The sequence below is a fragment of the Paroedura picta genome, chromosome 1 (genome assembly GCF_049243985.1).
Source record: "Paroedura picta isolate Pp20150507F chromosome 1, Ppicta_v3.0, whole genome shotgun sequence".
NCBI classification, from domain to species: domain Eukaryota; kingdom Metazoa; phylum Chordata; class Lepidosauria; order Squamata; family Gekkonidae; genus Paroedura; species Paroedura picta.
The window spans coordinates 163256748-163271479 of record NC_135369.1 but is presented as its reverse complement, the minus strand read 5'-3'; the positions used below and the strand labels follow the sequence as shown (position 1 = coordinate 163271479).

At 40.3% G+C, this 14732-nt stretch overlaps 1 protein-coding gene across 2 annotated transcripts in view; it reads left to right on the top strand.

Annotated features, from left to right (window-relative positions):
• The window catches only part of ROCK2 (Rho associated coiled-coil containing protein kinase 2), a 107116-nt gene extending 95088 nt beyond the window's left edge, over nucleotides 1–12028 (top strand). The window contains exons 28-34 of one of the 2 annotated variants that reach the window (XM_077310774.1): nucleotides 1466–1536; nucleotides 2322–2410; nucleotides 3621–3699; nucleotides 4290–4551; nucleotides 5537–5750; nucleotides 9618–9733; nucleotides 11120–12028. In XM_077310774.1, the coding sequence (XP_077166889.1) occupies nucleotides 1466–1536; nucleotides 2322–2410; nucleotides 3621–3699; nucleotides 4290–4551; nucleotides 5537–5750; nucleotides 9618–9720 (818 nt within the window). In that variant the 3' untranslated portion in view covers nucleotides 9721–9733; nucleotides 11120–12028. The remainder of the gene's footprint in view (nucleotides 1–1465; nucleotides 1537–2321; nucleotides 2411–3620; nucleotides 3700–4289; nucleotides 4552–5536; nucleotides 5751–9617; nucleotides 9734–11119) is intronic. The other variant, XM_077310780.1, reaches the window with a different exon arrangement.
• Nucleotides 12029–14732: the final 2704 nt, after the last annotated feature.

Genomic DNA, 14732 nt, shown 5'->3' with positions numbered 1-14732 from the left:
GTTCGATATTACTTCTGGGGCTTGCATGTGAGAGATAAAGAGACAAAGATGACGGTGAAAATATGTATGCATGCATATGTATAAATATGAATTTTCAAACTGTTTTAGTACAAGTGAAAGTACATTCAGTCATAAATGTAAATGTTTGCACAGCATGTCAGTGAGAACGATTGATTGAAGAATATTCAAGAAAGAGAAAACAGATTAGTAAAATATGGCTTGCCTTTGCCTTTATGCTGCATCAGGAATCTGAAAAGGCAAAACAAGAATAAGGTTCTAACAATAACTTCTCTACAAACCTTATAATATTAAAAATGCTATGGCCTACTTAGTTACTGTTTAGCCATAAACAGGCATTAAAATGTAGAGTGTAAGTAGTCCTACGTAACTTCAAGTGGCAAGTAAATTTTGTCAACATTTTGATTCCACTAATTTTGTAAACTCCAACATCTCCAAGACTTACTGAAGTTGAAACTCCAGTGCAAAGTGTTTTGTGAAAATCTGTTGAGTTTACAAACCTCGACAAAGTTCTGTCGATTGAGACCTATTTGTTTTATCTGTCATCATGCATTTTACAGATAATTTTAGTTTAGAGAGGACTTCATTTTATCAGCTAGGTGATAATAGCTTAACTGTCTTTCATATGTAAACTGACGTGGTACGTATTTTGTCTTGGGTGCTGAGGAAAAGGCGTTATCTACCGGCATGTCAGCAATGCTTGTGTGGGTCCAAGAAGCAATGGCAAACATAAAGCATGCCTGTTGCCTTCTCCCACAGCACTGACTTGAGTGGTCCTGCCGACCCCTTCGGGTATTCCTTGGTCGCTTGGACAGAGAACAGGCCAGCCAGAGTCCTCGTTTATCTACAGAATCTATTAACATCTGAAGAAGAACCCAATGATAGAGTGTATACTGTGTTCATAGGTTTATTTTTTTAAGTCTTAGAGTCTCTGCTGACATTTAAGATCTTAATATGGATAAAGGTGCTCTTCAGTATTGGCCAGGGACCAATTAATCCATCTAAGAACAGAGCATTAAGATGTTTGAATAAGAGCACCAGCCTCTCCAGGGACTTAGTACAAGCTAGAATTACACTGCTGCATATTTCAAGTGCTAGTGGCGTATTTTCAAATCTTCTAAAGGTGTGGTTACAGGAGAACATGTGTATTTACTGGGAATGCCTTTGCAGACGAAAAATGAATGGCTGGCAGCAAACATTGCCTTACCATAATAAATGCTTTTACTAATGGAAATGTCCAGTAACACATCCGTATGACTAGAGCTTTGTTCCTTTTTGAGGGGAAGGGGGTCTCTGAACTTCAGCTTTTTGGGATGCAGTGTTTGCTTGTGGAATGGGGCTGTAGATAGCTTTGGAAAAGCATTTTTCATGATCTGACATGACTTTGTAAAACAAAGGAGAGTATAATTATTGCCGTTTTCAGATGTTTTCTTCTATTTTTCTCCAGAGTCACGATTGGAAGGCTGGCTCTCTTTGCCTGTCCGAAACAATACCAAAAAGTTTGGATGGGTTAAAAAGGTAAGAGGCATATCTCTTTTCGTGTTCTGACATGATACAGACAGTTTTCTTTCCTTCCCTATCCGCAAGAGACAGAGAAAAGAGGAGGGGATAGAAACACTCTCAGCAGGAAGAGCTGCTGGCTGCTTTTCTCCATTTGATATTTATTTCGCATTATTACTGGCTAACTTTCCCTAGGAGTATGGAGAGGGGACGAGCATGGAAAACTAGAATCCGCAGCAAGGGAAAGCTCTTGTTTGGTGAAGTTGCATAAAATATTAACTGTAGCCTGTAATCAGGCTCTTGAGTGAACAAACCTAAAAGCTGAAAATATGGCCTTGTTTTTATATATATAAATATACATTCCTCCCTATTTTAAGTGTCTCTTGCTCCAAAGAAAGGGGGGGGATTGTAGAGTACATAACCAGGCTAAGATCCTGCCACATTGAATTTCAGATGTACTGATTGCAGGTACAGATGAAAGGGGATTTGGTGGGAGACAGATGCTTGCATATTTTAATAAATAAACAGTAAGCTGTTACAGATGTAAATCAGAGGTAGATGCTTTTTTCCCTTGATCTAATTATGAATTAATAGTTACTAGAATAATACCTTAAAAAAAAGATTTTAAATCCACGGGCCAAAATATTTATTGAAATAATCTGTTATTTCCATATATTTTGCGATATAGTTCTACTCTGTTTATGTGTTTTCATGGAAGACAGATGGCTTAGAAATAAAAGTGAATATTTGCGACAAAGCCTGTGTTTAGACTCAAATTGTGCCTGTGTGTGTGTTTTAAACAGTATGTAGTTGTAAGCAGCAAGAAGCTCCTCTTCTATGACAGCGAGCAAGATAAAGAACAGTCAAACCCTTACATGGTGTTAGATATAGAGTAAGTACCCTTGCGACGCTTAAATTTTGTTAATATTTTAGAAGAATAATCTTTGACTTTAGAAAAATATTTTTTAACAAGTAGGCCAATATATGTTGTTAAAGACGTTGTGAGCTGTGTGAGTAAATTATCATTTAAAAGGGCAAACAGGAAGCCTGTGTTTGGGTAACAAGTTCATAGAAAGGAGAAAGTTGTGTACTTTCCACGACATCGGCATGGAGGCAGAGAAGGCATCCAAATGTTAATTGTCTCCCTTGTCCAACATTATCTTAAATTGAAATAGAATATTGACATGCCAAGTGTTTGGATCTTGGCTGCAATGTAGCACCTGGGTCTATAAGCAAATGACATTATGCCTCTGTAACTGGACAAAGAGCTTAAGGGGGGGGGAATCTTCTAGGGGGAGGGCATGCCAGTTGCATCCATTTCTTATCCTTTGCTGGCCTTTCAAAGAACGCACACCCCAAAAAGGAATGATACTATTAGGGGATTTTTTTGTAGGTGTTTGAATTTTATGTGTTTTTTTTTAAGTGCTATTTATTTATTATTTCACCCTCGTGATTGTTTAGCAAGTGAGGAGTGGCAACAATAACACTTTTGGCACTTTATTTGTAGCCTGCGCAGAATTGTGCTGAGTCCTACCAGCATTCCCACATACTTTACAGCAGCTGGGATTTAGTTCAGTGGTGCTCAGCACCAAAGGAGCACCCTCCCATGGCCCCCAGCTGTAGCAGCTGGCTTGGGTGAACTCTCTTCATCCATAGACAGAGGTGCTTGCCAAGCTTTATTTATTTATTTTATATTTATAGCCCACCCTTCCCTAGAGGCTCGGGGCGGCTTACAAAAAGTTAAAATTTAAAGTTCCAAAATTCATAATTAAAATCCCATTTATTTCACCAGACTGCCTCCTTTTTATGAGAACTAGATGGTTGCAGAACTGATGGGGGACATATACGTTCTTAGAGAGCTTGTTTGGGGTGGACTTTCAAGCAAGGGAGGCCAGCATCTTGATGTTATTTCTAGGCCTCAACTGTAGGCCTGGTGGAACAGCTCTGTTTTAAAACCCGGGTTTGCTTTTTTAAAATGTATCCATTTAAACCCATAATGTAAAGGCTGTGATGCGCCTTACTGAAGTAGATTAGGAAGGATTGCTGGTTTTGTAATATAATTTGGGTCTCATTTATATTTTTATCATATTCTGCTTGAATAGCAAATTATTCCATGTCCGGCCAGTCACACAAACGGATGTGTACAGAGCAGATTCCAAAGAGATTCCTAGGATTTTCCAGGTATGCCTTTCAAGATTCATATTCATAATGCTAAAACAAAAGATTGAAGGGGGAGAGCTAGGGGCATATCTTTGTCAATGATTAGGATTTATTTCATTGATGTTTTTGTTTGTACAGTTGCCTTAAAATTAGGTATTTGTTCTGAAAAACGTAACGTAAATTCAGAAAACTTTGAATCAAACTTAGAGCAACAAATTATGGTGCATTTTGCATGTTGGGGTCCTTATTTGCATATGCCTTACCCAAATATTATGGCTAAAGGATGGGTAGGATATTTGCAGGGCCATCTGAATTGCTTCTCTGTCATTGCTCTTTTTTCTCTGCAAGGCAGGAGGACGCCTCAGTGGTATTTCCCTCCATGGATTCAGAATCCATAGTGAGGAACACCACTGAGATGTTCTCCTGATCTCGTAGAAGAAGGACCATTCACAGTGGTAATCAATGGTCGTTTACTTCCAGCTGTTCTTTTTCTATCTTCATTTTTCATTTCTACTCATAATTCTTTCTGCGGAAACACTGGTTTCCTTTCTAGGAAGTATGCCTTGTGTCTTAAGTAATCCAAGCTTAGCCTTTCATTCCTGCGGTTCCAGATCCTGTATGCTAATGAAGGAGAAAGCAAAAAGGAGCCAGAATTTCCTGTGGAGCCAATGGGGGAGAAGTCGAATTACATTTGCCATAAAGGACACGAGTTCATCCCAACTCTCTATCACTTCCCCACCAATTGTGAAGCTTGCATGAAACCGTTGTGGCACATGTTTAAACCTCCTCCTGCTTTAGAATGCCGACGCTGCCATATCAAGTGTCATAAAGATCATATGGATAAAAAAGAAGAGATTATAGCACCTTGCAAAGGTACCTGGGAAATAAATACTTGGTATGAGTTTGGTTGGTCTGCTAGGACAGGCCCGATGCAATTTGTGTGACTTCTGTAGTGCCGGCAGAGTTGCTTCCAAGAGAAGACTCCCTTATTTTTCACTTGGGGGGGGGGGGGAGTCTGTTCATATATGTTGTTAACTAAGATGTGTTTATACTTCTGTAACTTCTCAAATAAAATAGGAGAAACCAGATGCGTTTTCAGAAGACATAGGCAAATGCTGGCATGAATCCCAATATAGAAAAATATATAGACACACTGGCAAACCAATATGGCAATAAAATATCCACATTGGACTTATATAGAGTCTTCTCTCTTCAGTAATTCGTTTATTCTTATTATTTCACACAAGTCCCAATGCGTTTTGCCTTACAGCTTTTTCAAGGGACAGTTTTTATATTTAAGGACCAACTTCAACTTATTGAAGTTGATCTCTTGATAAAGTATAAGGTCATGCTCACAATAGCGAAACTTAGCTTGTGGCGCTTCAGATGCATGAATCCCAAAGCAAGTTTTCAAGCATCCTTTCCCACTGAGACTTCTCTATCAAGGAATCCCTGTGCCTTGTAAAACATGCTAGAACTAGATCTCGTGTTGGCAACCATTTCATTCAGGGTGTTGAGACAGCCTGTTGGTGGTTCATTCATTGTCCTGCACATCCAGTTTTGTCCTCTAGCTTGACAGGACAGATGAGGAGGGGTGGCCACATAACTTTCAGGGAAGACTGACATTCTATACTCAGTGAGAAACTTGTCTTGCTGTATGGAAAGGGCTTTGTTGTTGTTGTTGATAGCTTTAAGCTCAATTTCACCCAAGATAAGCACCTTTTAATTGAGGTGAAATGCTCAAGATTGAGTTGGTTTCAGCTGTTGTCTGTAGGAAAAATATGCTCTTTTTAAAAAATTTAAATGCAGTGCATTGAATTTGTTCCTTTATTCTGAGGTGCCAATTTTAATATTTCAGTAAATTATGATGTTTCAACGGCAAAGAATCTACTACTGTTAGCCAATTCTACAGAGGAGCAGCAGAAGTGGGTGAGCCGTCTAGTGAAAAAGATTCCCAAAAAGCCTCCAGCGCCAGATCCTTTTGCACGATCTTCTCCAAGGACTTCCATGAAGGTACAGCCAAACCAGTCTATCAGACGGCCAAGCCGACAGCTTCCTCCAAACAAACCAAGGTAAAAATACTCGCGCAGAAAATAGTTAATGTGGCAGGCCCCAATTGTTGCTTTGCAGATCATTGCATTGGGCAGCTCATATGGTCAAGTATAGACTCTTGTTTCTCTGGCACGATGCCCCTCCGCCATATTTTTATTCGCAGTAGCCATAGAATGTTCTTACATCTGAAGCATCATCCTGTAGTTGCTCTAGGATTCCAAAATCTGTCTTAACACTGGGTGGCATGGAGAACACGAACCTTGTCAGTTTGAACATAATAGCAAATTATGGGCCCAAATGCATGATGTGAGTGATGTGAGCCAGGTGCCTGTGACCCAACTTGTGTCACATGTATTGTGTATCTTGGCTTCAAGACTTGTCACAAACGGGAAGTATCTAATTAGATGGCCTCATATGAAAGGAGGAAAGGAGAGAGCACCAGTCCAGGGACCCCCACACACACTTTGTTCAAATAGTGGCAAACACTGACTTGTCAGTATGCGACCAAAGCCAAGATGAGGGCTATTTTACATTTCTCTGAGGTGATGTGTGTTATGCTAGGGTTTCCTACTTATTTCCACTGCCCCCAAAGGCCTTAGAAATCTTCGTTGGACCTAAATAACAGAATGGCTTAGTTAAGAACGGTCCGCAAATTGGGAGGGGGGAGGGGGGCTCTGAGGTAAAAGGGGACCCTTTGCTCCTCTATACAAAAGTTGAGTTTATTTGCAAGTACAACGGCATAACAGTTTCTGTATGATTAATAAGCTTAATGGTAAGTGTAATGGTTCCCAATAGGTGTACAGTTTCTGTTTCTTTTAAGTTCCTCCTAGCTTATTTTCTCACTTGCTACTTAGGCTAATAACCTGCACAAGGCTTAATTTTCCTCATTTGCCGTTTAAGCTAATAATTTCCACACCAAACTCAGATTTCTCTTACACTCTACAGCAGGGGTAGTCAACCTGTGGTCCTCCAGATGTTCATGGACTACAATTCCCATGAGCCCCTGCCAGCAAACGCTGGCAGGGGCTCATGGGAATTGTAGTCCATGAACATCTGGAGGACCACAGGTTGACTACCCCTGCTCTACAGCACTCAGTCTCCTCTTCCCCTCTTCTGCATTCCTGCTCTCTGAACCCACCAGTCAATTGCTTCCCCTAGCGTACAGCTACCATCCTAGGGTACAGGGTGCGTCCAACAACCAACCTGCCCCCTCCCTTCTTACTCTACAAGCCTGCATTTTTAATCACAGCAACATACATATAAAACTCCACACAAAAACATAGAAATAAGGCACTCCCAAAATATTTGCATAGTGAAAACATCACACTGCGTATATCTTCTTGTTATATGGGTGTAAAAGCCTGGCTAACTTTACCAGCATCAATCAACTATGAATATTTTTGTACATTTTCCGGCTTTGCATAATAAACAATTATTTTCTTGTTAGAGCAGTGCCAGACTTGGTCATATTGTCTGAATTCCTTGCCTTTAGCAATTCAGTAATGCTATGCATTTGCTATGGTTAATAGCTATTCATACCATATAGTGGTAGTGTTTACTAGAGATCATGTTGCCTTCCTGTATGTCATTGGAGTAGGTAGAACTTTAGAACACCTTTCGATCTGTAGGGGGAGTGCCTTTTTAATTAATAGCCCTCTGTCTCGGTTGCACAAAGACACTTAGCTTGGAGTCTCCCAATATTTTGTGATTGTTCTTGTCTGTTGTGGCGGCCATTCTGTGAGTGTCTACTACCCTTCCCCCAAAATCCAAAAGCACCTATGGGCAGAAATGTCTTATTAGGCTAAGCCACAAATCTTCATAGGGTTCAGAAGTCTTTTAGGCAGGGGTAGTCAAACTGCGGCCCTCCAGATGTCCATAGACTACAATTCCCATGAGCAAATGCTGGCAGGGGCTCATGGGAATTGTAATCCATGGACATCTAGAGGGCCGCAGTTTGACTACCCCTGCTTTTAGGTAACCTGTGCAGCTTTACTACAGTGTATTTCCAGTTGTCTGCCACACTGCTTGGAGTAAACTTCAAGGGTAAACCTTACAGAAGGCACTAATGCTATTCTAGCTTGAAGTTGTGAAAGTATGATGATTTCGGAGATTGAACTGGAGAAAGCTGAACCCTTTTCGTTTGTTAATGACAGCATCTACCATGTCTTTTGGCTCTTACCTTTTTATCATCTATTTATTTTAGTTCTGGGCCTGCCCTTCGAATTATTCTTCACTGATTTTTTTTTCTGTACTATCTGTTTTACCATTTCAACAGTAAGTAATAGGGTCCCGTGGTTCAAGCACAAGTGCACGTGATCTGTGAGAACTAACAGGAAGGAAGCCTAAATGACAATATTATTTATAAGGCACATGCAATATTTTTCTAAGGAACATATCATCAGTTTAATACCGGAGGTATGAGGAATGTAAGAAATAGTAAACATATCAGCATCTAAGTGTACATAACGTGTATTGTCTTGCAATACGCTCTTGCGCTTTAAAATTACCATTCATTCATGCTCCATTTTAGATGTTTTCTGAAAACCATCAAAACAGAAACAGTATTGTCATTTAGCAACACTCAGAATTGAATTTGTTTTCAGAATTGCACGAAAGGCATTTTTTTGTGCGTTTCATGCTTTGTCCTGTTGATGCATATGGGATGGTGTTGCAGATTTATGACTAAGTCTGATGATGTAAAAAAAAAACAGGTTCAAAATATTTGTGAGCGGTATCCTTCATCTGATGCTAAATCTGACTCCCGTACACAGAGAAGGGGGCCAGGTTCAGAAGATACCTGGGGAATCACCAAGGTTACTGAAAAATGTGAACTGCCCTCAAACAGAGGAATAGTGTCTGTACTTGTACCAACTATATAAACCTACTGTGAGCAAGGAGGGGGAGGAGCCAGCTGAATGGAGTCATTGGAGAGATTGCCCCTGATGCCAGCCTTATGAGCAGGATCGACTTCCTGCATGAGCCAGAGGGGTTAGGTGGAGTGGGGGGAATGGCAGGCTGGCCGGCCCTGAGAGTGAGGGAGGGAAGGATGTGATTCACACACACACACCCCATGAGTCTTGTGGGTCTCTACTTGTTCTGATCTGTTTGAGATAAAGGATGTAGTGAAATTGGTGAGGCAGATTAGGGCTAGAGGATCTCAATGCAACTGTCTTTGTTTGGATGATCATCCCTTAATGTTTACTAATGGAAACGTCTAATTTCATGTTCAGTATTGTTCAGCTATTATGTTCTTTCATAATTCCTTCCAAACATTTCAGGGAGGCAGAAACACCAAATGTCTATCAGCAGCAATTCGCTGCTAGAAATTGGTGATGATGGTCAAGAAGGAAGATGGATGGGAGAAGTAAAATAAGAATAGGAAGGGGGGGGGGAGAAAGAAAATGAAATTGCAGGGGAAGGAGCAGAGAGAGGGGAGAAGCTGCAATGGGAGAGAGAAGAAGAGGCAAGACTGGAAGGAAAGCTGAAGACTGAGGGGGAAGCAGATAAGGTGGGTAGGTTAGAGAGGCTGCGGGGGGCCAGCAGATGGAGTTATGAGGGCTGGCAGGAGAAGGGAAGAGAGAAAATAACATGGATGAAAACAGGTGAGCGGGAGAGGCAAAGGGATCTGGGACAGCTGAATGAGAGGAGGGGAAGAGATAGATTTGTGGGAAGGAGAGGCTGTGAGAGAAAGCCCCTCCTAAATCATGGCAACGTTTATTCATTATCTTGGACTGACAACTTTAGTGATTATTTTTCAAGGGAAGTCAATATACCAATTCATTTCTTTTCACATTTTGGGGGTACTGAGTTAATAATGGCTAGCTTTTATTACGTTGAGAATGTTTTTTAGCAGACTGGCTCATAAACTTTAAAAACTCCTTTTCCAGATTGCTTGATTTGGCATTTAAAGACTGGGATTGGTCATTTGATGATGTTGATGATATAGATGTTGATGATGATGATGATGGTAACGATGTGTTTGATTTCTGAAGAGGAAAATTGGGTGAATATCAACAAGAATGGATTGGGTTTCTCAAAGCATGCCGTTTGGGATTTCTCTAGCCAATAAAGTGTGTGAGCTTAAACTTCCCACCCACAAAATTAATTTTATCCAAAAATGTCAATGACTCGATATGCTCCTGACCTCTCTTCCCTGGAGAGAAAAGGGGATTTCTTAAAATCCGTAGATCCCCCTATGCTTTTCACAACACCATTGTTTCCCCCTTCCAAAATATTTATTGCTAACTACAGCTTTTATATTTATCAAAGCTGTAGTTTTGTTTGGACCATTGTATGTTTCCGCATGCTCAGAAGACTCGCATACTGTGTTTCCTGCTAGTGTTGTAATATCTGCATATGACTTGGCTTTCAGTGCACTGGTGTTTCTTTTTTAAAAAGATTACGGAACAGTGCATTTCTCAAGAGCAATCTAATGCATGTAAGTGTGCAGTGATGTCTGTATCAAATACAGTTTATAAGGAAAATTGGTTACCCTGCAGGTTACTTTATTAGCATTTCTATCTTAAAGTATCTCTAACTGAAGTCTAATGGTGTATACAAATTGTTGGTACTTTGTTTTGGTTTTCCAAATCTGAAAAGTTCTGTAGTACTTCCCCAAGTTTAATGGAAAAGGGGAGATGGAAATTTCCAGACATTTCCACAAGTGGGCTCCCTTTTCTTCTCCTGCTCTCCCGTCCCTTCTTGAGGCTGCTGCCGGAGATGGAGCCAGGCCTGTTGTTTCTGCAGCGCAATTTAAATTATGTTGCAGGATAAAGCAAGCTAACCTTGGGTCAGGGTGGCTTTTTAAAAAATGGCAGCTTTCTTCTCGGGTCTATCGGCCCTGCAAAAACTCAGGATTTCTGAAAAATTGTGGATCGAAATATCATATTAGTTTTGGGATCTGAGATTTCTTTTTGAAATACCAGACTCCTACTTTGTATGTAGCTTGCCTTTTGTGGGGCAGGGAGGTAAGGCAGCCGACATACTGTCTGAAGCTCTGACCATGAGGCTGGGAGTTTGATCCCAGCAGCCGGCTCAAGATTGACTCAGCCTTCCATCCTTCCGAGGTCGGTAAAATTAGTACCCAGCTTGCTGGGGAGTAAAACAGTAATGACTGGGGAAGGGAATGGCAAACCACCCTGTATTGAGTCTGCCAAGAAAACGTTAGAGGGCGTCACCCCAAGGGTCAGACAAGACTTGGCGCTTGCACAGGGGATACCTTTACCTTTACTATGTATGTATGAAAGCAGAAATGCTGCATGCTTAGCCTCATTTAGTTGAGTAAAAAGGAACTGTAGCACACTGTTGCTTCTCATTCATTTTAAGAACGATGCAAGACCTGAAGACTACAAAATAATCTAACCACCTGTTTCTTTTTTTTCTTTTCCAGCTAACTGCCTTCTGTAAATGCAGTCACTGTTGAAGGTGATTTTCTTCCCACTGATAAAAGACTGAAATCCTATATCCCAAAATGAACGAAATGTGTGTGTCTATGTGTGTGTATATGTGTATTCACACACACATACACAGACATATATATAAACACACACACACTCTCCTGAAAGACAGCTATATAAAAGTCTATATCAGAGATATGCAGGGCGGATTTTTTGTGTGTGCTGCAATACAATCTACTAATAATCCCTGAGTGTAGTCCCTTGGGATGACTGATCAAATTAGGAATGAGCTATAATGGTGCAAAGATAATTCTTAGATTCTGCTCATCTACGTTCCTTTAAAGTTAACACCCCTGACACTACATTTCACAAAAGGATTAGAAAGTACAGGGACGCAAGAAGAACCCATCGTCAATCCAGCTTCAGTACAGAAGTGCCACCAGCAGAGGTGCCAGAGGAACTGCGGGGGGAGGGGGGGGCTGGGACCGAGAGAAGATTCTGTCACACCGATGACTGCATTCTAAAGAAGTGACCATATACTGTGTGTATGTGTTTGTCTATGTGTATATATGTACATTGTATCGTACTGTAATGCTGCAAGAGGGTTTTTTAAAAACTTTCCACTTTATTTTTATACATATTAATCATATACCATTCACTGCAGTTGCAACTATGCACTTGTATAAAGCCATATTTTTGAAGTTCATATCATTCATACATGTATATTGAAAGCTGCATGTCTGCACCGAGCAGAGCAAGTATAAGAAGAGTTCCAAGCAGATGCTCTCGTTTCATTTACTTTTTAGTGGGCAGCAGTTTTACTGGTTTTGGATGCCTTAAATTAATTGTGTTCCCTTTAAAGTCTATGCCCATTCTAGATATTTAAGAGAGAGAGAGAGAGAGAGAGAATAAAAAATTAGAGGTTTACCAGCTCTTAGATTGCAGTTTTGCTTCGTTGCAGAAAGATATAGTGCACTATGTTTACATATAATAGTTCATATCAATGTCAGTTTATTTTGAATGTATATTGCAAGGTTTGGAAGGGAGGAGGGGTGGTCAAATACTGATTTTCAAGAACAGCGAACTGGTAGTATTAGAACTAATATATAGAGCCTTCATACACAGGCAAAACTTTTCCATTGAACTCTAGTTACAGACCTCAATATTAGCCATTGACTTTTGCTTCCCCTTAACCAAGTGCTACAAAACTTCATTCTGCCTTTTTTCACCCATACTATTTGATCTCAGAGGGAAGGGGGAAACAGCCGTTTTTACAGTCTTGCCGCACAATGTCTAAGGATTGTCATAAGGCCCGTAGTGACCGAAACATACTGTAGATGTATTTTAAACCTTTTTTGTTGTTGTTGTTGTTGGAATCCCGATCTCTTAGCCCCATAGCTGTAAAAATAGGAAGATCATTTCAGTTGTGTGTTTTTGAGACCATCGCTGCGAGGAAAAGGCCTTGGAGTCACTTAAATCTGATTTTTTTAAAAAAAATATTGTGTATACAAAATATAATTTTTGAGCTCGGTTATGCCATGTCCAGAACTTATCCCAGAAAATGGATGTTTTATACAACTACAGTATGCTATGTTAACAATGTTGGCAGTAAAAGACATAAATGGTAGCCTTTTCCTCAGTCTCTTTTTTTTTAAACATATACATATATATGCATATGTTGTGTGTGGTAGTATGCTAATGGAATATAGAATGTAACATTTCAATGAAGGAAATAAGACATTTCACTAGATTTGTGTGCTTCTGTAACAGAAATTAAGTATTTGGAAGGAGAGAACCAGGAATGTAAAAATTGGATTTGGGCTCTCGCTAGAGTTCTCGAGGGAACAAGTCACAAACCCAAGGACCCCTTTGCAACTCCCGATTGCTTCATTGAGGCTTTTGCAGGAGTAAGATAGAACAGGTTTAATCTCACAGCATGCTAGGATCCATTCCCACACTAAACTCCACTGCAATTAATAGGAATCGAGAGAAAGTCCTGGTAGACTGAACCTATAAGCATGTCTTTCCACTAATACGTACCAACCGTATAGTCAATTATACAATTTATATGCACATTTTTTAAAAAGCTGTGCATCCCATAGTTTAAACTATACTTTTTACGGTTTCATTTATTCTTGAAGCTCCAATGCACACCAAAAGATTGTTTTACCATTTTGCCTGCTTGCTTTGAACAGCCAGAGTACAGCATATTTTAAGAAATGCATATTTTGCATACAAAACTTGTTTTCAAAGATGTGTACAATAAAAACTATTTCCATTCACTGAAGGCATACATATTTTATATATAAATTGTTAATTATTGGAAGTTCTGAATTGGAAAAAAATATATTTTTAAATAAACTTATTTGAGTAAGATAAAATTGTTCCTGATCTCAGCAAGTTGATGATTAATTTTTTTAAGTTACATATGCGTGTAAATTGCTTACAGAGAACTGTCTCTTTAAGATTCTAAATGACAAAAATATGGCACTCACCATGATTAGGGAAATGCTTGATGCTTAACTTTCTAATAACAAAGGTATTCCATTTCTTTAAAAGACGCTCGGTGCTATAATGTTGATGGTCCTTTAGATGGAGCATGACAGAATCTGATCAACAGTGATTTCACTTAAAGGGTATACCATACTACTCAGTGGTTTGTCAGAGGAATGACGTGTAATTCTAGTGCGATCCCAGGTATCAGACTTGCAACATCACTCCCTGTCAATTGTTCTTCAGGCAGTTGAGACCCATACTATCAAAAGACCTCTCAACTCAAGTAATTAAAGCAACCATTCAACAGGGGCCATATGACCCCCTGGGGGGGGGTCCTGGCACATCTGTAAGAAGGGGAGCCCAGAGGGTTTATCGGGGGCCCTAATAACTGAACCAATGAAAGACCCATATCATTAATCGCTAGAAAGTTTGAACTTCATCAAGGGAAAGAAAAAAAAATCTGGTAATCCATTCCTTCCTGTGTGCTTCAATTAACACAGTGGTCCCCAACCTTTCTGAGGCTGGGGACCGGCAGGGCATCGGGCCACGCCCGTGCATTGGGCTGCGCCCGTGCATCGGGCCGTGCGTGCGCAAATGCGCCATGCGTGTCCAATTTCTGCCACGCATGGTGCATTCGCGCAGGCGCGGCCCGATGCGCGGGCGTGGCCCGAACCTGATTCCCTCTCCCCGCCCTCCCGTAGAGAGTTGAGAATGGCTGCCTTAAAGTACTTCATTTGCCAGAGTGTTACCCAATTTAGAGAGATCCTCCTATAGCTCTTGACAATCCCCTATGGTTTTTACCATCCTGAATAATGCTCAGTTACCCTCTGTAACCCAAGTGTGGAAGGCTTCATATATTAAAAGTTGGTTAAATAACAGAAAGCAGACACTAGGAATAAATGGATTGTCCTTCCAAAGAAAGTAAATGAGCTGTGGGTGTCCTGAAAGGATCCACTTATTTAATTTGTTCACAAATAATTGGAAATTGCAGGTGAGCAGTCTAGGAGCCAAGTTTGCAGGTGACACCAAATCCAGTGATGCCAACAGTAAGGTGGTGCACCTTAGCATAAAAAATCCTACTTGAAACATTCTGATCAATCTGAACTGACA